Below are 21,511 nucleotides of genomic sequence, written 5' to 3'. Positions count from 1 at the left end.
GATATTAAATAGATGTTATCAAATTATTTTAGAAGCATCAAGTCCACTGGTCCTGAAATGTTTGTTTACTGCTGTCAGAAATGGCCAAAAATTACCTGTGAATATTCCTTACTAAAAACACGTAAGGTTGGAACCCTTTAAAGACGTATTTTTGCGCATTATGTCCAGCAGAGTGCAAACAACATCACAAGAGTCATAACTACTTGTACAGGTGCTCATGGATGCATTTTTTCGAGATGTGCCCTCAGGGTGTTATAGATCTGGAGTGGTAGGCTAGGCTAACTGTAGCTTACTTTTAACCTTGAGGTTCCTACTGACTACTGACCAAAACACAAAGTATTTCCAATCGGGAGCTCGGAGTGACACTCGCTCTCTGTGCAGCAGAGCTGGGTTGTGAACTCTCTGCCATCATTTCTGCACAGTTGTTGAATTATCTGCTGGTTTCAGCTTGACCTGTGTTTCATCTTCAGTCAGTGACAGTGACGAAGTGTCCGTCATACGGTCGCCTCAGCGCTGCTCTTTCACAATTGAATGTCTGTTTATTTTTTACAGTTTGATTACATAATCAAATGTATGACTATTGGTTGACACCCCCACTGCAGATGAAGAGTGTCGGCATGCAAACACACACAGAACATGTATCCAGTGTTACTCTTAAACTAAGGTTATTCAGACTTGTTTCAGTAGACACAACTTACTGAATTTGTGAATGTACATAGCAGCAGGTGTATATAGCTTTTTAGGTGTGTGTCTGCACATGAGTGATGATCCTCAGCAGCAGAACTGAGTGTGTGTGTGTGTGTGTGTTGAATTTACACTTAAGACGTTCCGAATTTATGGTATTATCTCCTCCAGGAAATAGAAAGACTTGCACATGAATGTCATGTCAGCAGATGCCTTAGATGTCGCTCTATTGTGACTGTGCTAGGGGGAAGGGAGGGGGGATTTATCTGTTTGTCACTCAATCATTGTTGAAACTGTACAACTGGTGTTTGGTGTTTGTCAGTGGATTTGACTCCAAGTGATAGATGCCAGAGCCAATAATACCCCGTTACTACTCTGTCATGTTGTTGAGTGAAGTATTTTATTTATTTTATTATAAGTCATGGACGTCTGTTATTGTTTTTTTGTTTGTTTTTTTCGGTTTTCAAGTTTCTGCTCTTTATTGTGTGGAGGTACAAGAAGCCTTTTTCCTACTCCTGCTGTGTTTTCCACAGTATAAGTGGAGTTTGTCTGTCGGCTACTTTGAATGATTTTATTCATAGTTCTTGTTACTTCATGCTAAAGTTTGCAGTGGACTTCTAGAAAGTACTGACAGTGGGACAATTAAAGTTATAATCCTTAAGATTTTCAATATATCAGACACTGTTAGATACACATTAAAAAGTCAGCAGGTCAGTACTGGAAGCAGAAGATGCTGCTTCTCATCTTCTGCTTCCAGTACTGACCTGCTACATGTAGATTCACAGTAACCAGGTTACTACAGTGCATGGAGACCAGCGTCACCTGGATTCTCTGAGTGACCACGTTGCTGTAAATGCAATAACTGCCAGCAACTGAGTCAGACCGAAGAAGTGGCACATGCATCCATCGCATGTAATTTGTCACATTATGATGTTATTCAGATGAGAACAAAACATGTCACAATACAACATATTAGTATATGAAGACATTAAAACAAGTAAGAACAGGTGTCACCAGAAATACAATCTTAAGGATTACAACTTTAAATGTACAATTATACTATGATGATGGATGTGCTTAAATGCAGCACAGTTAAACAGTGATATCATTATGATTTTCTACATGATGATGAAGTCAGCTTCATTATGGTTTAGGTATTGTCATGGCCACAGTTTGTGGGATCACCTCAGATGTGATTTTAGTTTCTCATCTCAGTCTCAACCTTTTTTCTTTTTTTTTTTTTCTTCTTTTTTTTTTCTGACCAGTCAGTCATAAAATGTGCGTGAAGGGAATCAGTCTCCTTTGTGACAATGTGCAAGTCTTTATTTCTTTGCTGCTACAGGGTGTTCCTCCCCACCAGCACCACCAGCACCACTGGCACCAAATCTAAAACCCAGTGCCTGCATGTCTACGAGACTGGACCAGACCAGCTCTGACATGAGACCGGCTCCACCTGATCGCAGCCGGTCAGGGTGGATAATCTGATTTGTTCCTCTTTGGTAAATGGCGTCAGTGGTGCTGGAGGGTCAATGAGCTGTGTTACTTGAAGTTTGTGATCGGTAAAACTTTTCTTACTCCTCAAAGTCTGATATTACTCTGCAGAAGGGCTTTTGAATGCAGTAATGAGAGTTTCCATTCAAATCATCACATTTTCATGTATGTTTTTTTTTTTTTCTCTTTGAATTCTCATCTCCCCCTCGCATGCTTATTTGTGTCTGATTTGATGAATGTCTTTTTAATCCCATGTTGTATGTTCATTTCATTTTTCTTTTCACATGTCTTTATTTATGTTGATTTGTGTCTTGGACATACATTTTATCCCTTATGACATTGAAATTGCATATAAATTTAAAAATCTATCACTACCATTGTTATTTGGTGACCTTGGAATTGTAAGGTTCTCTAATGTCCCGGTCCGATATTAGATATTTATATGTCGTTTTTAAAACGTCTCTTTTTGCCAAAGATTTATTGTTGAGATTGAGAAAATACAAATTTACATGTTAAATTAAAATAAATTCCTCAAACCTGCAGCGGATGAAACCGTACAGTTCCAAGCTCATGACTGATGACTGTTAAACTTCTCTTTGTTTTGATTTTTCTCTGTCCACATGGTTGTAAATCTGTAAAGTCTCCATAAACTCATGAACTGTCCTGTCTGCTAAGAGAAGACATGAACTCGTCTTCCCTTGTTTTGTTTGTTTTTTTTTCTTGGCTATGACGAACTTGCAGACTCGACAGTGACAGTGGTGTTAAGATTTTTGTTGCCTTGGTGTCCCTTGTATAAAATCCAATAAAGCACTGTTCTCTTCTCTAAAATCTTTCTCTGCGCCCGCAACTGTTCTTCAGCCACCTGCACCTTTTCCTCTAGAGACTGATGCTCCTGTTGTTTTGATTGCCCCGCTCCTTCACCCCGGTAGTTGTATTGACATCGAGTAGTTATAAGAATTTAGCAGCGGTAAATAAAGGATCATTGTGTGTATTTAAGCTCCTGAAAATTTTTCCTATGAATATTGAATCTTGAATATAAATATGAGTAAGAAGGCAATAATCGATGTTATAAATACATGAATTTTTAAAGGAATAGCTCAACGCTTTGTTTTTATAATTCACTCTTTATGTTTAATCCAGACCAAAACCAAATTGTTTGGTGTTATGCAGCAAATTATTTTTACACGTCTGTTTTTGTACAGATTAAATAGCATGTTAATTGATGAGCATTATACATGCTGGTAGGTGAGTTTTGTTACTGATAGACAGAACCAGCCTAGCTGCGTATTACCCCCCGTTTCCAGTCTTTGTGCTAAGCTAAGCTAACCAGCTGCTGGCTGTAGGTACATATATAACATACAGATATGAGAGTAGCATCAATCTTCTCATCATTCACCAGAAAGTGAATAAGCATATTTCCCTATTTGTCAAATTGTTCCTTTAATACTCACAAACTCTGCTCACCTGGTTTGATCAGAAACCAAAGAACCAACCGCCTGTATCGTCAGATTCTGGTTCCAATGTTGCTAAATTCCTGATTGGTGCACAGTGTGTTATTTTAACTGAACCCCGCCCACTTTAAACCAGTGAGAAGAGTGCAGTGAGGAAAAATAAAAACACAAATCTCTCAAGACTTCAGAAAAGCATCAGCAGCAGCTTCATTTTTGTGTTTCATTCCAGAGAAACAAACTCATTCATGGTTCAAACAGCACTTGATGGTCACATAGCAGTACATACTTTTGTCACTCAGTCTTATGGACCAACCGAATGGTTTGGTTTGAAAAAATGCCTCGTCATTCAACACCTAAGGAGCCAGTCAGCATGCAGCATGCTCAGACCAAGATCTAATAATGCTGGTGATTGACTGTTTATTGACACAAACAAGTAAAGTACCAAAACTAAAGTCAAATACAGTGGAAAGTCACTAAAAGAGGAAAATAATAAACATACTGTAGACAGTGATACAGTGCAGTCTGACCAGTCTCTGTAGCATTTACAAACCGTCTACTGCACACACACTGACCCACATCAGTTTACATACAAATACTGGCTGTTATTAATCAGTGTCAGTACAGTTACTGAGAGTTAAAAACATGACCTGTAACTTCAGCACAATATAACTCATTTAACAATATGAACGGAACTTTCCTGATTCGGTATAACAACTCTGATTCATGCTCTGACAGAAAGTTGAAGCTTGAGAGGAAAATTTGTGGTCGGCCCTTTACAGAAATGAACAAGAAATTCTCAAAAGAAATTTCCTTAAACCTACCACAAAGGGAAAACCTCACCCTCAGTCTAACCTGAACAGGGACAGAGGAACATGAGCCCTAAACTTTTGCTTTGGTGGTTTGTGTGGCTCTGTGTTGTAATACATAGGTCTCGTTTCAGAGCCAGATTCTTCTTCCTACAGCCGTGAAGGCCTCAGACCAGAGTGAGGCTTTTATTTTGGTGAAACGATGCTCTGTAATAGTTTGGTTCTCTGGTCCTTGCTGTCATTTCTTAAAAGAGTAACTGAACTCTAGACTGAAAATCAGGGCTCTGCTGCCCCCTGGTTCACCTCTGAGTGATGTTGCCATATATGTCACCCATAATAATCACATATATACATCCTCTGGAAATATGAAGATATAAGTTTATAACATATATGAAATACCCATAGTAAAAATTATATATTTGCAAACATTAGAAATATCTGATACATTTTTATATGGTGTTACATGTTCCAACCATATATGTATGTGATATAGATATATATTTACTTTATATATTCAAGTTTATTAAAACTTTTAAAACATTTTTTGGGCAACAGTTTTTTTCCGCTGGTTCCAGCTTGATAGCAAACTGAATATCTTTGGTTGACCAAACAAGCTATTTAAACAAGTTCACTTTGGGAAAATATACATGAATATATAAAAATTAACCATCACATGTCCGCTTTTCTTTCCCTGTTAACTTCATATTGTTTTCCACCTTTAATATCCTGAGCTGATTGATGGTATCATGCACAAATCAGTGTCATAAAGGAAGTAAAATGAATTTGGGGATTTTAAAACATCCCTGAAAACCTTCATAATCCTGCAAACCGTCATTCTACACATCACTTATAGGTCCAATATAGTATAAAGGGCAGATTTCCATGTGTAGTTTGATTATAGATCAGGTCTAGGTTCTATATTAATACTGTGAAAGTATCAAAGCGCTCAGTCCACAGAGAAATGCACACAGCCTGTATTCAGAAACTGAGCCTAAAAACAAAATAATGGACATTTATCACTATTTTAATCAAGGGAATAATCTGCAGATGAATTGACACGCAGGCAACAGTTAACTGTAAATCTGTGACACCGCTAAAGGTGTCATATAGTCTTTCAGATACTTTCTATTGGTATTTTAAGTCTTTTTTTCCAATGTTCCTTCGTATGAATTGAACTCTTCAGGTTTTTGCTTATAGGAAATGATTCATTGCTGTGTGATGGTAAGTCTGACTGATGCAGGGATCACTCATGTTATTGTTGAATTGTTTTCATAATTGTGTAGATGTAACTTCACACACAATTAAATCACAATTAAATAAGGACCTTTGATGAACCTTAGTCATTATGAAGTGTTAACATCCGACCTAAGGTTATTTATATGAGTGTGAGTGATAATGAAATTCCCCCCAGTGCTGCTTAGAAATGAAATGTGTCACATTAGTTTGATAGGAAGTGATTCATTTTCTTTGACATGGTAGTGTAACAGTAGTGAAAGTGGAGACTCTGTGGTCCTTCTGCAAATGTTCTCTGTTTGTCTCTGTCTCTGTCCACAGGTCAAGTCTGTGATCAACCTGCTGTTTGCTGCTTACACCGGAGACGTGTCTGCCCTGAGGAGGTGAGCGGCTCACACACTCGCCTCCTCTCACACTGCTAATGTGCCCAGAGGTCAACACAGGGTCATGTCACTTTTCTTTAAGAGTGGTGGGAATCCCTAATATGTGGTGGACTGTGTAATTATTTCTTCATGGTGCTTTCCTCTCTCAGCTACATGAGACCTCTAGTGGCAGCAAGAGGAACCTTTGAAAGAACTGTTAAATTGGTGAAAGTGTAAAATCTGGTACTTAGAATACGTCTCTGTTTCAGCCTTAATCTGTGATAATGGCCAATAAAACTGTCGTTTTGTCAAGAAGGTTATTTAAATGTTTTTTTTTATAAAGTTAGTTGTTTATTTGTGTGTGTGTGTGTGTGTGTGTGTGTGTGTGTGTGTGTGTGTGTGTGTGTGTGTGTGTGTAGGTTTGCACTGTCATCCATGGACATGGAGCAGAGGGACTATGACTCCAGAACAGCCCTCCATGTGGCAGCAGCTGAAGGTAACACACACACACACAGACACACACAAACACACACACACACTCGTTTTGTTTTAGGGAGATTTTTCATGGAATGAAAAACATGACTTCACAGTGTGACACAATAATGGTGTGTCAGACAATAGTGTTCCTGCAGCTTGGCGGCAACACTTTGGGGGAGGGCTCTTTCCTGTTTGTTTGGTTTTTCCCTGGCATTTCCGCTTTTTACTGGATGGAGACAGTAGAGAGTGAAAGGCAGGAGGAGAGGGGGGATGACCTGCAGCAGTGGCTGGATTCACACCCAGGCCGCTGCGGTAAGGACTGAGCCTCGTTAATGACACACAGACTCCCAGGTGAGCTAGCAGGGGGGCGCTCAGGCTCTTTCCTGTTTCAACCATAGCAATGCCTCTGTGCACACAGGCGGGTGCACAGAGAAATTGTTTTCCCAGTTGAGTGTGGAAGAACTGCAGCGGTCTGAACGGAGCCCTGACCTCAACCCCATCCAACACCTCTGGGATGAAGTTGAACTCGCCCAGCCTGAACCTGACTGTGAGCCAGGCCTCATCACCCAACATCCGTGTTGGACCTCACTGATGCTTCTGTGTCGGAACCCGAAGAAAATCCCTACGGCAGGTTCAGCGTCTGAAAGAAGAAACATGGAGGCTGTTAAAGCAGCAGATTAATGAATATGGTTTTGGAAATGGAAAAACAGAAGCTGCAGGAAAAACATCGTGGTTGGTTGTAAAACTGCTTTGTCAGAGATTTGTCCTCATCTGAAATGATTTTGTGCCACTTTTGCGTGGCAGTGTTTGAAGTATCTGTTGCGTGTGTGTGTGTATGTGTTCATGCATGTCTGCTAATATATTTCTGACATCTGCTCTGCTTCCAGGGCACACAGAGGTGGTCCGCTTCCTGCTGGAGGCTTGCAAGGTGAACCCAGTACCCAGAGACAGGTGAGCTCAGAGTCTTTGTCCTCAATCTCCTCAATGACTTGCTCTTTTCTGTAGAATCATTTTTACATGAGGCAGGCACATGTCTGCAGTATGCACCTCATCCTTTGATGGAGGAGGAGTCTTGTTGTCCCACCCTCCCTCTTTCTTTTTATCGATGTGGGTCCAACATTCCCAAGCACACCGTTATAGATTAACTTCCTATCGTACATTTCATGCAGCCACTAATTCATGACATGACAATGTCATAAATCAACTTGCACACACTTGAAACTTGCTTGAGTAATCTATGTAATATAAACTGTAATGTATAATCTGAAGGCCTCATTAGTTTTAACACCAGAGGACAGTTTTATTACCAGCAGCGAGGAAAGTGTTTGTGTGGAGCAGTTCACTGTCAAACAACTGTGTGTCCACAGGATCAAAACACGGAAACAAGTCAAACTGATACATTAGCATCACCAGTATATACATGTGTAAACTAGAAGAAAGTTTACTCTCATTTATTTTGTAGTTCTTGGCTTTGTTTCCTGTTTAATGTGATTATTGGTTAAAAGTACAAAAGGTAAGTTATGAAACAGATTCAGTCTCTGAGGTGACCTGGATCATAAAAACCACCAACACACACACACACACACAACACACACACACACACACACACACACACACACACACACACACACACACACACACACACACACACAAACACGCAGACTCTCCATGATTTAAAGTGGATGAATGATGCTTTTATCATTCACATAGAGCAGCTACGATTAAGAGACACAGAGAAGACTTTCATTGTTTCAGATGTGTTGTAACGATGTTTTTCCTGCACAGATGGGCGAACACGCCGATGGATGAAGCGGTGCACTTCGGCCACCACGATGTGGTCACCATCCTGCAGCAGTACCATGACAAATACAGCCCCCCTGCCCGGGCCGATGACAAGGAGAGCGCTGAGAAGAGCCTGGACAGCCTGCTGTAGACCTGCTGCACACAGCCACTGTAACCTTGTGCTTCTCTGGAATAGCTCTGAATATCAGTGCTGACTTAGTTATTTGCTTTTCTCTGTTGTCGTGTTTCATCTGCTCCGGCTGTATATCACTGCTCTGCGTCATAATGTAAAGTGTTTTGTATGTGTGTGTGTGTGTGTGTGTGTGTGTGTGTGTGTGTGTGAGCGCCTCATCAATACTGTTTAAACAAATGATATAACAACATTTAAATATCTGTAATGCAATGTTTAGTTTATTCAGTATATTACTCCTGCAGTCTGTCCCAGTGTGGTAGTTTAGTTACAGTACAGTTCTGTTTATACTCTTCTCTACCTGGTAATATTTTGGTAATACTCTGACTGTATTAGTTCTGTGAGATAGTGAGGTGTTTGCTATAAATTGTATGATGTGTCTGATTGTGTAAATGTGTATAAAAAAAAAAAAAGTACCAGGCATCGTGCTAACGCTGCAGTTATGTGCCTGTTGGATCTCCTCATTACCTACATCTGTTCTCATCTCATCCCGCTGACTGACGCCAGCTCGTCAGCAGGTTTCATGAGGCTTCACGTCTCCTCTGAAGTCACGGACAGATTGTATTCTGAATGTATTTATCAGTGGCAACACGTGCAATAGAAGCAGTGAGCGTTTATTTCACAGGGAGGCTTTTCTAGCGTGTTATCTGTTTCCACGGTGATGAAGGCACATTGATTTCTTTATTTTTGTTGGCATAGTTACATTTTTCTGTAGATGTTTCATGGGTTTGTAAACTTGACAAAGAACGCTGATAACATGATGTTGATGATGTTGATAAGCAGGTGGGTCGTCTGCTCTCCGCCCCACATCCTCCATCTCTTCCCATCAACTATGTCAGCAACTATATTATAATATATTTTTCTGTGGTTTTATTACAGGCTGCTGCTGTTGGGGTTTTAAAATGTTGACCGTGACCAATAACAATATGAAGGATCAGATATTTCCAATGCAATAGATTTTAGATTTCATTCAGACCTAATCCAAATGGAGGTCTATGAATGTACTGTAGGAATATACGTACTGTAATTCTGCCAAAAGGTCAAAGACTCAAAGGTAAAATTTAACACATACTTTAAATGATGGAAATTGGTTAAATAATTTAAATTGATTTAAAAAATGAAAAGGTGATATATGTTAATTGCAATGAGGTGATTAAAAAATTCAAACTCTTAATGCCACTTTCTCATCTTTAACCTGCTCTTTTCACTTTTCAGCTCAGATCCGTAGCAGATATTCAATCATTTATTTCACATTTTTGTTGTTGCTTGTATGATAATGAGAGAAGTTTGCCTAAAATACATGGCTGCTTTCGATATGTTACACATGTGCAACAAGTGCTGAACTACTTTCGTCCAGGAATTCAGGGACAGTCACTGACATACGACGGACCAAAGACTGAATGGATCATTCCCTTATAATCTGAACTCCTCCTTCTTTGTCGTTCTTTTTTAATCCAAGTGGTATGTATCGTATGTAAAAGAGCATTAATGCCACCCAGTTATTAACCAAAGAGTGCCCACTCTCATTTCTGCCATCACACACACACACACCCTGACACATCGTTCCCTGGACTCTCTGACCCCTTCTCTCTGTCATATGTGACCAGGAAAACTGATAGCTGAGTGTTGTTCTGGTCAACAAGACCAACATGCTCACAATGTCAGCGCTGATAGCAGGTATAATGTTTGATGTTAGTGTGTTATTATGCTACAACTTACAAATTAACACTATACACGGAGCAGCTGAGCTTGATGGGAATGTGTTGCAGGTATTTGGTCAGAAATAGAACCTTATGGTGACTTTGGAGTCAACAGGGTTCAAGCTCTGGGGACCGTGTCTATACAACATTTCACTGCAATCCATCCAATGAGCGAGATATTTCAGACTGGAATGACCAACATTGCCCTCGTGACTGAGAAAATATGGAAATTCAGAAAGTTTTTAATGGGCCAATATGTTTTTATTTTAGTTTTTAACCAAAGTACAGTACATTAACATTTATAATACAGATATTTAGATGGGAATCTGCATTTTGTGTTTTTCACATAATCATAAATGTAAATACAGGCTCGTTTGGCTCCTGTGTATTTGTTCAAGTTGTGTCAGACTCCATCAGGTGTAGTGAAACCTGAGGGTGAGGCTTGTTGGCAGTTATTTATTTGATCAGTCGTTTATTTATTATTTAAGTAAATAAAAAGAGTGTTAAAATTTTGCAAGAAATGTAACTGATTAAAATCACTCTTATGATACATATATGGTCATTTATATGTTTGACTCAACAGGTAAATCATTAGTGACTGCACCTATTTAAGTGCTGAAAATATGGTCAAGGACCACAATATAAAATGATATATATTTCAGTGGATGTAATGTAGCTCTTTGACATTAATGGATATCTCTTTTCATTTTAACTGTGCATTGATTTCTAAAATTTTTCTGCATTTTCCGTCACTGAAAACTTGTGATGTGCTGGATTAATGAGGAGGCTGGTGTCTCAGTTTCCCTCCCGGAGACATGAGACCGCTGAATGTGTTTGTCCTTTTCTCTGTATAAAATTGTGAGTACAGGATCAGTACTGTATGAGGCAGATATTATTTCTTTTGCCAGCGGAACGTTTTCAAATGTTTATTTTAATAAACAAAAGTTTTAAAAAATCATTTACTGTACAGCATCGTCATTCTTTCCCATAGCAGCAGGATTGTCCTCTACAACTTCTGACAGGCAGCCACAAAGTTTGTGCACACATTTAACAAAAAAAAAAAAACACAGATATGTTTCCCAACCCACATGTTAACATTAACACTACACTTATCTAGACAAAATATTTTTTACTGTATTGTAAAAAAAACACCTGCACCAGAAAACATAAAATCTGTGTTAAACTTCAGTTGAAGAAGTGAGTTGTTGTGTCTTGCCTTGACATCAAGAGGGCAGGAGACCTCGGCAGACCCAAGATATCGTAGAAGAGATCCTGAATCACTTGATCCTCCATCTACAAGTGAAGAAAAGATTTAGTTTTAATTAACTGCAGAGTTTAAGCTTTAAAAGGACTTCAGGAAAATTAGTTTGTAGTAAAATTTCAAACCCACACTTGTGTCTGCGTCAGTGTCCATGTGTGTGTCCATGTGTGCCTCCTGAGGTGGAGGGGAAGGTGGTGTAGGATCTCTGTAGACAAAAAAAACACAATGTTTTACTGTACAGCAGCAAACAATGCAGAATGGGCAAATATTTGTGATGCATAGCATTTACTCCTGATGTTTTTTGGATTATTCATTATTGTCTTACTTACACTGAACAAGTGTGATTTCTTCTAACGTAGCCATTCATGTTTTTAGGTGCCTCCTTTTCTGCATGAACAGAGGTCATTAGAGGTCATTACAGGGCTCATGTTCAATCGAGAACAGTATGCTTCTAATAATATGACAGAGACTTACAGTACACTGGATAATCTATGCAGTTGTAATGGCAACATTAACATTATAAATCTATAAGTCAGTACAAGTTGAAAAGTGTGAGGAGCTTCAAATCAGCACATTGTTATGCAGTACTGGTTGATATTATGTTAGACAATATGTTTCTGCAGGAACACATAAATAACAATCACCATCCTGAAACTAATTCCTGTTTGTCTATTGTTGCACTCTGTGAATAAAGTGAGCTGATTCTCAGCGTGAAGTAAGTTAAGAGACAATACCAGGGATGCTGCAGTAGCGTCCAAAGGCAGCGTCTCTGTGGATGTCTGGGTAAAGATAGAGCAGAGGATTCCTGGTCGTGTTCTCCTCAGACTTCAGACTGTAGAGGTATATAATGTCTGGCAGAGACAGGACCGTCAGCTCCGTCTTGGTGTAGGGCTCTACTGAATGCACATGGGTCTCTATAGAGGAAACATGTACACAGGAAAACATAAGCAAACATGAGAAGACAAGTTCCTAATGTGTGATTTTGAAATAATTTCATTCATCACAGGACAGATGACTGGAGGCAGCAGCAGTCAGCAGTTCTCACTTCATGGTGGTTTGTTCGGGCTTTTCTTATCTTACACCGCGTCTACACAGACGGCAGAGCTGCTCCAATACTAATCCAAAACAACTGAGCAAACTCTGATGATTTGTCATCACAGTGTGAAAGTGCTGTTTGTCTTACTTTGTCCAACCGTTATTTAAAAGGCTTTTCCACAAGTACCAAAAGTATGGGTTTTGTAGTTTTGAAAAACCTGTATCATTTCAACTCTTTTCTGAAGGCGTTTTGAGTTTTCCTGTACAGAAACATACCACCGTTGGTGTGTTCCACCCAGCTGAAGGTGATGGCTCCGTCTTTGTTGCTCTCGCTAAAGCGCAGCAGAAAGGTCCCGGTCGGTTTTTCCCGCAACAGGCTCCGTGTTGACTTCCTGCTCACGAACCCCATGATGTACCTGAAAACCCCCGAGCACAATACAACAAGAGGTTAGCGAACTGGGAAGCATAATGACTTCATCCTCATCCACATTCTCAAATAATAATACTGAGAAGGCACTGTTGTTGTTTTAGTGGCCACATGTGGACCACTGTCTCATTATTAATGTGGTAATTATTTGTGGATGACACAACAACACACAGTAAAGATGTGTCTTACCCATTCTGCCAAAGATCCACCAAATGTCTTTTGATCAAATCGAGGATCCCGTTGATCCAAATCCAGGCACATTCATTCTGCCAGAGGGAAGTAAAGGCAAGATGTGAAGAACATACAGACACACAGACACAGACACAGACACACACACACAAACACAGACACACACACACACACACACATGTCCAACAGGTTACAGTATGGACCTTGCTCAATATTCACCTTAGAGAACTTGTTCCAATGAATGAGACCATCAGGTTCGTCTGTGAAGAAACAGTTACATAACAAATGTCACAAAAATAACATGAACTCTGAAACAGAGGAAGTGACACATCATCTTTATATTTTCTATTATTGCAACGTTTCATTCAAGAACATGAAATCCGGTTCACTGACTTACTGAATCCAACTGATGAACGTTAACTCAAGAGAGGATCGATGTCGCTCATGTCTGTGTGGTAAGTATGAAGCTATAGCCAACACCTGGTTAGCTTAGCATAAAGACTTGAAATTGGCTGGGGGGGAACAGCTAGCCTGGCTCCTTCCAAAGGTAACAGAATCTGTCTATTAGCAGATCTGAAGCTAAGCTAAGCTAACAGGCTGCTGACTGTAGCTTCATATTTATCGTACAGACATGTCAATCTTCTCATCTAACTCTCAACAAGAAGGCTAATAACGGTATTTCCCAAAATGTCAAACAATTACTTTAACATCCACAGAAGTCAACACACTTTACAACTCGCACTGTCTCCAATACTAATAAGTATTTTCCCATTAAAATTTGCTCTAAGAATTGACTCAGATCAACATTTCTAACAAAGGGTGAACTCGAGCTACCACTAGAAAGTAGCATGGCCCTGTTCAATGGGAGAAGCAGCCAAATACTCACCCATGAGTTTGTCTCTTAGCATGGAGAGCTGGTTTTCATCAAGTTCTCGTTGGCCCACAGACAGAAACTGCCAGCTGAGAACCTGTGACAGCTGCTGCCAAGTGACTGGAGGAGGGTCGACAAACAATGACAGGTCCTAAAGAATAAAATAAGAGTTTTAAGATGTTTTTTTTCTCCAGTGACAAAAGACACCAACACAGGCATGTGATCTTGACCACGAGTTTGAGACTAGAAACACTTATTCAGCACAATAAGAAGAAAGAAAATGGTAGTACCTGTACATGAAAAAATTAAAGACAACACTACAAAATATCAAATATAGAAGGAAGCGAGTGTTTGGAGCAATTTGAACATGTCTTATTTGCTGTGTGATAGCTTTACCCTTGGCTCGCTGGAAGACAGTATGTTGCACCACATGACAGAGGCCCAGGCACTGGGGATCTGATTGGAACTGGAGATGATGACCACAGGCAGGGAGCTGGCCTGAACCAACACAAGAGAAGAAGACCTTTCAGTGAACTGCCTGGCTACCATTTTTCTCTGACATCCACCAATATTTTAAGTTAAACGGCAGAGAGCATCGTCTTTACTGCTTCACTGAAATTGAAAATGAATGACTATAATTTAAATGACATGTTGGCTCACCTCGATGTCACAGCTCAGTCCAGCATGCTGAAACACTGTCACAAACTTAATGATGTGAAGTTCTTCAGTGACTCCCAGGCGACTCTGATTTTAATAAACACAAAATCTATCATTTATAAAATGTGGTACTGCAAATGCTTATTTACACATCCGGCAGATACAGATTAATGTGGGAACTGCATTCAGTAGGTCATATAATGTGTAGGTGATATAATGAAAAAGGCACAAAAATGTAATGATATACGTAATGACTTATGCACTGTAACTGTGGATGACAAAGGTTACGTTTCAATGCAAGATATTCTTTTCTTTTTGCACCAAGAGGTATGTATATGCAAACACAATCACTTTCATACCAATGAATGACACGTTAGATTAGAGCTTCTAGTGGGGTTTAATGTCAGCCACAGCCAGTAGGTGGTGACCGATACACAGAGGCTCAAGTGTTTACACCTACAAATGACAGCTGATATAAATATCTCCTCTTACCTGACATGAACCTTTGGTTCTTGTTTTTATTTCCTTGACTGACTGAAAAAAAAAAAATGTAAACGTCAAAGTATTATACTGTACAATAGTTATTTGAGTCAAGTGATGTATGAATGATATTACACGTATTGTTCATGAAATACAAATATATATGTTTGTTGTTTGATCAATGACAGAATAAACAAATGTTTCAGCTCATCAGTTTGTGGTTTCATACCATGTGTGTGAATTCTGCCACCAGGCCTCCACCAGGCAGCTCCACATCCAGCACCTTACTGTTATCCCTGGTGAAATCAAAGTGACGGAACCTACAAAAACATCAGACCAGAGTGAGTCTATGTCCAAAAATTAATTAAGCATGAAGAATGATCATATAAATAATGGAAGACTTTACATTTCAGTTTTTCTAACTGTTTTGAGAACCCTTTACTTACCCCTTTTCCGTTGTGGTTTCTTCAACATCCCTGATTTTTTGGAAATAAAAGGATACAAAAAGATTTTATCAGAAAACACAAACAAATAAAACAATTCAAATTTTAAAAAGGCCAAAGTCTTTCTTTGACTTACTTGTCAAATACAGGTTTGACTTTGAGCAGACACTTGAATTCAGGGAGGTTTGCCAAGAACCTGACAAGACAAGAAACAGATACTGACAATGACTCCCTCACTTTATTTCCAGTCACCTCTCCATTAAATACCCCCAAAAATGTTTTTAGAAATTTAATATGCTTCGTCTGTGTGATACTGTTGAGCACGTACAGCTCCAAGGCTTGTATTTTGCAGTTTATTGGTGAAGCAGTGATTGTTTAAGACATAATGAAGGGGTGCACATTTCAAGCTTGGTTAATATATGGTACTTAAAAGATTAAAGCTACTTGATCTTGGCGCGGGAAGCATTTTGTAGTTCTTACAGTAAGCACAGTTAATTTAGAAAATAATAACATTACAATCACAGTAATTTAACAGAAGAAGCGCTAACTGCAGATGAATTGCAGTAACTCTTCCTGCAGCACAATACGTTACTTGATTATCAAACACATTCAGACCTACTGTGCATGAAATAAAACCTTATCTCTTGTAAAGTGAGTAACCTGAACTCACTCCACGGTTCTGTGTTGGCTACTCACCGAACTGCCGCTGTGAACCGGACCCCGGTCTTAAGTATTAGAGGTCGCTGTGGCAGATTCGTCATGACAGGTTGTATCTCAACCACTAGAGCACTGCAATACAAGACCACAACAAAACATGTTTACAATATAAAAGTGTGCGTGTGTGTTTGTACTATATATAACAAAGGAGTCCTGATGCCACGTCTCACCTTGAAAGAAGTTTTGTGAGCAGGGACAGTGCAGATTTCTCAGTTTCTTCATGGAGGCTGGAGGCATCATTGCAGTCGTATTTCTTGTTCTGGTCATGTAGTTTCTGCAGCTGTTGGCGGACTTGTATTAGCACCTCTGCTACAGCTGTGAACCTGCACATAGAGCACACATAACAAATACTTTGTCATTACGCCTTGAGTGTGACAGCTGGGACAGAAAGACATTTTGTTAGATACACAGAAAGTATCCTCGTCAACATGAAATGTGAAAAGCCGATGCAGCGCTGTGGACGTTCTTACCTCATCTGGAGGTGGTCCAGACAGGTGTCGACTGGACCTCCAATGCAGGCCATCTGCTGCCTCTGTTTCCACTCAGGCAGCTCCACATCAGTGAGAGCCGCAACTATCTGCTCGGCCTGTTTTAAAATCTTCACTATCTGCTGCAGCACCACCTGCAGAAAACAAAACAACACAGCAGGCATTATGTATGTGAGGAGGATCTCTCATTAAGCTGCTTCAACAGTGACCTTACTAATAATGTAGAGACTGTTGTAGCTTACAATCATCATATCACGCTTTTTATCAATCAATTATCAATGACTTCAACATTTATTTATTTTATAAAATAATTTTTTTGCTCAAGGAGAAAATTAATGGAAGAAAAAAAATGCTTCCCCAAATACCCAAAGAACTGCTTTTCACAGATCCGTGCTATGACAGCAATTACACCTTATTTGACAAACTGTAGGTATGCTGTAAAATAATTGCTTAAAAGTCCCATATAGTATAAAGGTAGATGTCAATGTATTGTTTAAATATAGATCAGGTCTAGGTTCTATATTAATACTGTGAAAGTATCAAAGTTCTCAGTCCACAGAGAAATGCACACAGCCTGTATTCAGAAACTGAGCCTTAAAACCAGCCGTCAGGACGACTTTGTGATGTCACAACAAATCATTTACTACCCTCAGTCATGTCTGAAACCCCGCCCACCTGGACCCACCAGATTTGGTTTCTTTTTTGATTTTGATTACCTGAAGTTTGCAATATTTTTATTGGATCAGAAGAGAGGCTCAGAGCCTCCTCTCTTCTGATTGGCTCACCGACCTGTTGTTAGCCTGAGAGAGGAGATGTAAAACTACACTGAGATGGTTTTTGGTTCTTAAAAGCACAAATATATCTTCTTATGGATCAACATTTCAAATAAAAACACAGGGAACCTTTAAAACATAAAAGTGCTGTGTCAACAACAAAGATGTTTCTACTGTACCTGCTTTGTTTGACTGATAAAATTGGCTTGCTTAAGGCATTCCTCTTTCACAGCAGCTTGGGACTGGGCCAATCCAATACACTTCTCTACTGACAGTGACAAAAGAGATAGAAAAAAAAATGAAGCATGAACTCACACCAAACCTATCATCTGATTCTTTATGTCTCCTACCACACCTTTGCTTTTCCAGGTCTTCAGTATGTAGTCATGGTTTTCATATAGGATCTCCAGTGACTTCATTTCCTTCTTTACCTCCTGCATTAGAGTTAAAGTTCACAGATTTAGAAATAATAAAGTATACCACTAACAAACCAGCAAGCACCTGTGCAATCAAAAAAAGACCAAATGAATTTACCAAAGTCTGCCTTTTCAGTTCACTGATTCCGTTGTCCAGCTCTCTCCATTTCTGATCCACAGTTGGACCGTCACCACCCTGATAAAAACAAAGATATGTCTTTCACTCTTTTCTTGTTATTGGGGTGTGGTGGAGATTCTTACAAACATAAAAAATTACATAAGAAATAGCAGAGGACAATTCTTTTTTGACAGAATGTATCAGAACTGCAGAAAAATGTTAGAGACCGCTAGGGGTATGATATGCATCTGCACAGCACTTGATTGAAATGAAAAAGTTCATTGTGACAACTGATATTTAAGCAATATCACTCGAGAGGGAGTGATGTTGTACTGAATATGAGTATGGCTGTGATTCGGTCATAAGTTCAAGGCCGCAGACCGTGTTGATATTCAGTACAGCATCACAACCTCGAGTGTGATATTGTTTCTATACAACAGTTCTACAAGCGCCATATTAGCTAACAGTAGCTAATAAGAAACAACAGATTATGATTGTTTAAATCATCATTTATTTGGCTACACCAACACAAATAGTTCTGCAACTTCAATGGTACTGGACTGTTGCTAAGCAACACAAACATTTTCCTGACTTATATGAGTGCACCTGGATGTGTGCGCTGAAGTATCCAGGCTTCCTCCCTTCATCCTCTTCTGACCATACATCATTTAATTAAATGTTATTTCTATCTATCTTTCTATCTATATATCTATTAGTTAGTTTGTTACAATCTAAGATAGATAACATCCGTTAATGTAAACCTGATTAACGGTTAATAGAACACCTGTAAAGCGTAGTGATACATGATGTTAAAAGTCCCAGTGATGTTATACTCTATATCAGCACTCATGGAATGACTTGTCAATCAGATAACTTGGTTGGAACTAACTGTTGTAACTGCTGTATAACGTGTCATTTTACCTGTGTCTTAGTGGCTGAAAACAGGATTCTCTTTTCCTCCTGTAGGCATTCAGAGAGTATGACGGCCAAGTTCAGTGGCACACCCTGAAAGTTTTTCTAAGTTAAAAAAACAACAAAACAAGAAAAAGTTGTAAATAACAAGTACAGTACAGCTGAGGATGCTCTCAGAAAGAAACATCATCTCAAATGTAGCACTGCATTCAAATGTTTCCCTACCAACAGGTAGTCCCTCATCCCTTGAAAATCAGGTCCTGGCAAATTGTGGTTCTGCTGGACAGACTGGTTCCACTGTTGTTCCAAATAGAATATGAGTGCATGGAAGCAAACAATTGCTTTATTTTCATCCACAGCAGCCGAATCCCTAACAAGGAGAAACATACTTTGTTTAAAAATAATTCAACATCAAAACTGACTAGTATGACAAAGTTATTCTATCTTCAAATTTAAAGAAACACCTCTAACAGGAGGGGACATCTCTGAGTCTGTGTCGTGGACAATCATTGTTGGGGGAAGTGAGGGAGAAAAAAAATAAATAAAAAAGAGAAGGAGAAACGAGATTGAGATGGATATAGCTTGGGGCTATGTCATGTATGTGGCTTCAGTTTTGGGATGAATTTCCGTTTTGGGTTTAAGGTTTAAAGGTTTAAGCCAATTAGAAAACAAATATGAGTCAAACATTAGGTTGAACTCCCCATTTAGTCCAGTGATTTGTAACCTGGGTAACCACATTTATTTGCTCCAGTTTCTTTTCCATTATTATTATTATAATTATTATTGTTATTATTAATTATTATTATTATTACATAGTAATTCAATACTGAAAAAAGGTGTGTGTGTGTGTGGTGTGTGTGTGTGTGTGTGTGTGTATAATAAATATATCATATTTCAGGAGGGGGGGAGCAAATAACCCAGTAGAGGGTCCCTTGAGTCCCCACTCTTTTTCACACTGCATTGTAATTAGAAATTTGTAATTAGGTAATTTAATTAAGCACAATTTAGGCAGTAAAATGCACCATCTAAACCCGCTAAAAGCTGACAAAATAGAGATTATCACAACTGTCACTGCTGCCTGTGTCCCCGTCCACACCTTTCAAAGCCATGCATCATGCAGTAGACTGCCTCTCTTACCAGTCCAGGTCCTCTATGCACATGCACAGGCAGTGGCGGATGTGTCTGGGGAATTTTCTCTCATACAGCTCACTCAACTGGCCCTGGACTAGGTTCAGACTCAGCAGCTCCTGCCACTGTGTCATCTGCAATTACGCAACAAAAGCAGTCAGCACGCAACACTGAGAAAAAGTCCGATAATAATGTACCGCGTTGAACGTGGACATTCCCTCCGGATCCAGCTGTGATCTTTTCTATGGCAACAATATCTTGACAAAATATCACCACCACCATTCAGTGTCCGGGCTGTTTGTCTCTGGTAGTTCAATGCAACATATCATAACGTTTCGGATAGACAGAAATCATGACAAAAACGGCCAAATCAAGCTTCTTCATTTTCTTGGTTACCAGGGTGACGAGCCTGGTAACCATCTGATTGATTGCTTGAAAAGGACCTGAAATGAAGAAAGCATAGACTTCCTGAAAAGTTCAAACATAATCATCGCGAAGTGTCGGAGCAGGCGCACAAGAAAGCGAAAAAAACAAAACAACTATATGCACACAAACCTTAAACTTTTCAGAAATTTGGAAGATGGTTAGAGACAGCGTCAAGGCTTCAACTGTGATATCTGACACACTTCCATAACAATAAGTGTTGCGAAAGACGGATGACCGGTCCTTCTTTAAGTTTTCCATAATTTTCCCATTAACTAGCAAACCGGAAGCGTCTAGAAAACTAGCTAAATAACACCGACATTCATTTATTTGAATCATTTTTATCAAGAAGCTTTTGACATTGCTAGCTGAACACCAGTACGTACACCCATGTCGTGCCTTACACGAAACTGTTTCCATAAAATAAAACAAAAAACGTCTACGTCGTGCTATAATTGACTTACCTTGTGACTGTCGTTGTTTGTCGTTGGTGTCGTTTATCAATATTTTATTTAAGTGTGTAGTATGTGTCCAAGTCGGAAGTGCCGCCTCACACTGTGCTGTCAGTGTGCATCTGAATGACAGGGGAGGTATTTATAGTGACCCACGAACCACGTGATTCTCCAGAAACGATCATACTGACTGCGTCAAGTCAGCGCAGTTACAGTTTTCATTTCCGTCTCCAAAACACTAAAGTAAAGTCTACTGGCCTCTTATGGCTTTCTTTTCCGGGTGTTAGATATGTAAAGAAACAACAGAATGACCTGATCTGAGTTTCAGTGATAGAAACAGTTGTGCTAAAGGTGTGACCTTTGTTTCCCTTGCCTGCCTGTAATGGACCTAAATTACCAGAGAGTTGGCCTTTTACACCGCAGACATTTTTAACACTTAAAACCAGGAAAGGCACAAGTGTACTTCATAATATTTACCATGTCTTCTTTCCATATGTGCAAGTTTGAGGGTCCTGACTCATTGTGCTGGCTGTCATGAACACCTA

General features: G+C 39.4%; 2 protein-coding genes across 6 annotated transcripts in view; one reads left to right on the top strand and one right to left on the bottom strand.

Moving 5' to 3' along the window:
* Positions 1 to 19,821, top strand: part of LOC111218103 (glutaminase kidney isoform, mitochondrial-like) — a 49,693-nt gene extending 29,872 nt beyond the window's left edge. For 3 of the 4 annotated variants that reach the window (XM_022740205.1, XM_022740206.1, XM_022740204.1), the window contains 4 exons: positions 5,987 to 6,048; positions 6,447 to 6,523; positions 7,392 to 7,455; positions 8,290 to 11,241. In XM_022740205.1, the coding sequence (XP_022595926.1) occupies positions 5,987 to 6,048; positions 6,447 to 6,523; positions 7,392 to 7,455; positions 8,290 to 8,437 (351 nt within the window). In that variant the 3' untranslated portion in view covers positions 8,438 to 11,241. Of the gene's footprint in view, positions 1 to 5,986; positions 6,049 to 6,446; positions 6,524 to 7,391; positions 7,456 to 8,289; positions 11,242 to 19,799 lie in introns of those variants that run through there. The other variant, XR_002664971.1, reaches the window with a different exon arrangement.
* LOC111218101 (signal transducer and activator of transcription 1-alpha/beta-like) lies at positions 11,089 to 21,068 on the bottom strand. Of its 2 annotated transcripts, none has more exons than XM_022740199.1 (24): positions 20,979 to 21,068; positions 20,101 to 20,225; positions 19,189 to 19,333; positions 18,973 to 19,068; positions 18,052 to 18,129; positions 17,873 to 17,951; positions 17,697 to 17,785; positions 16,727 to 16,878; positions 16,427 to 16,579; positions 16,236 to 16,328; positions 15,676 to 15,735; positions 15,543 to 15,572; positions 15,326 to 15,416; positions 15,109 to 15,150; positions 14,620 to 14,703; positions 14,356 to 14,457; positions 13,975 to 14,110; positions 13,308 to 13,348; positions 13,089 to 13,165; positions 12,749 to 12,888; positions 12,172 to 12,351; positions 11,767 to 11,824; positions 11,567 to 11,642; positions 11,089 to 11,469 (listed from the first exon to the last, which is right to left on the bottom strand). In XM_022740199.1, exons 2-24 carry the CDS (start codon positions 20,223 to 20,225, stop codon positions 11,362 to 11,364), a joined length of 2,235 nt encoding a protein of 744 aa, XP_022595920.1. In that variant the 5' UTR covers positions 20,979 to 21,068; the 3' UTR covers positions 11,089 to 11,361. The 2 variants fall into 2 exon arrangements, with proteins under 2 accessions (XP_022595920.1, XP_022595921.1); XM_022740200.1 differs by having other exon boundaries at positions 17,697 to 17,782.
* Positions 21,069 to 21,511: the final 443 nt, after the last annotated feature.

Source organism: Seriola dumerili, unplaced genomic scaffold (assembly GCF_002260705.1).
Source record: "Seriola dumerili isolate Sdu_G_001 unplaced genomic scaffold, Sdu_1.0 BDQW01000052.1, whole genome shotgun sequence".
NCBI classification, from domain to species: domain Eukaryota; kingdom Metazoa; phylum Chordata; class Actinopteri; order Carangiformes; family Carangidae; genus Seriola; species Seriola dumerili.
Note: the sequence above shows the minus strand (reverse complement) of the source record. Positions and strands in the feature narration are given on the sequence as shown.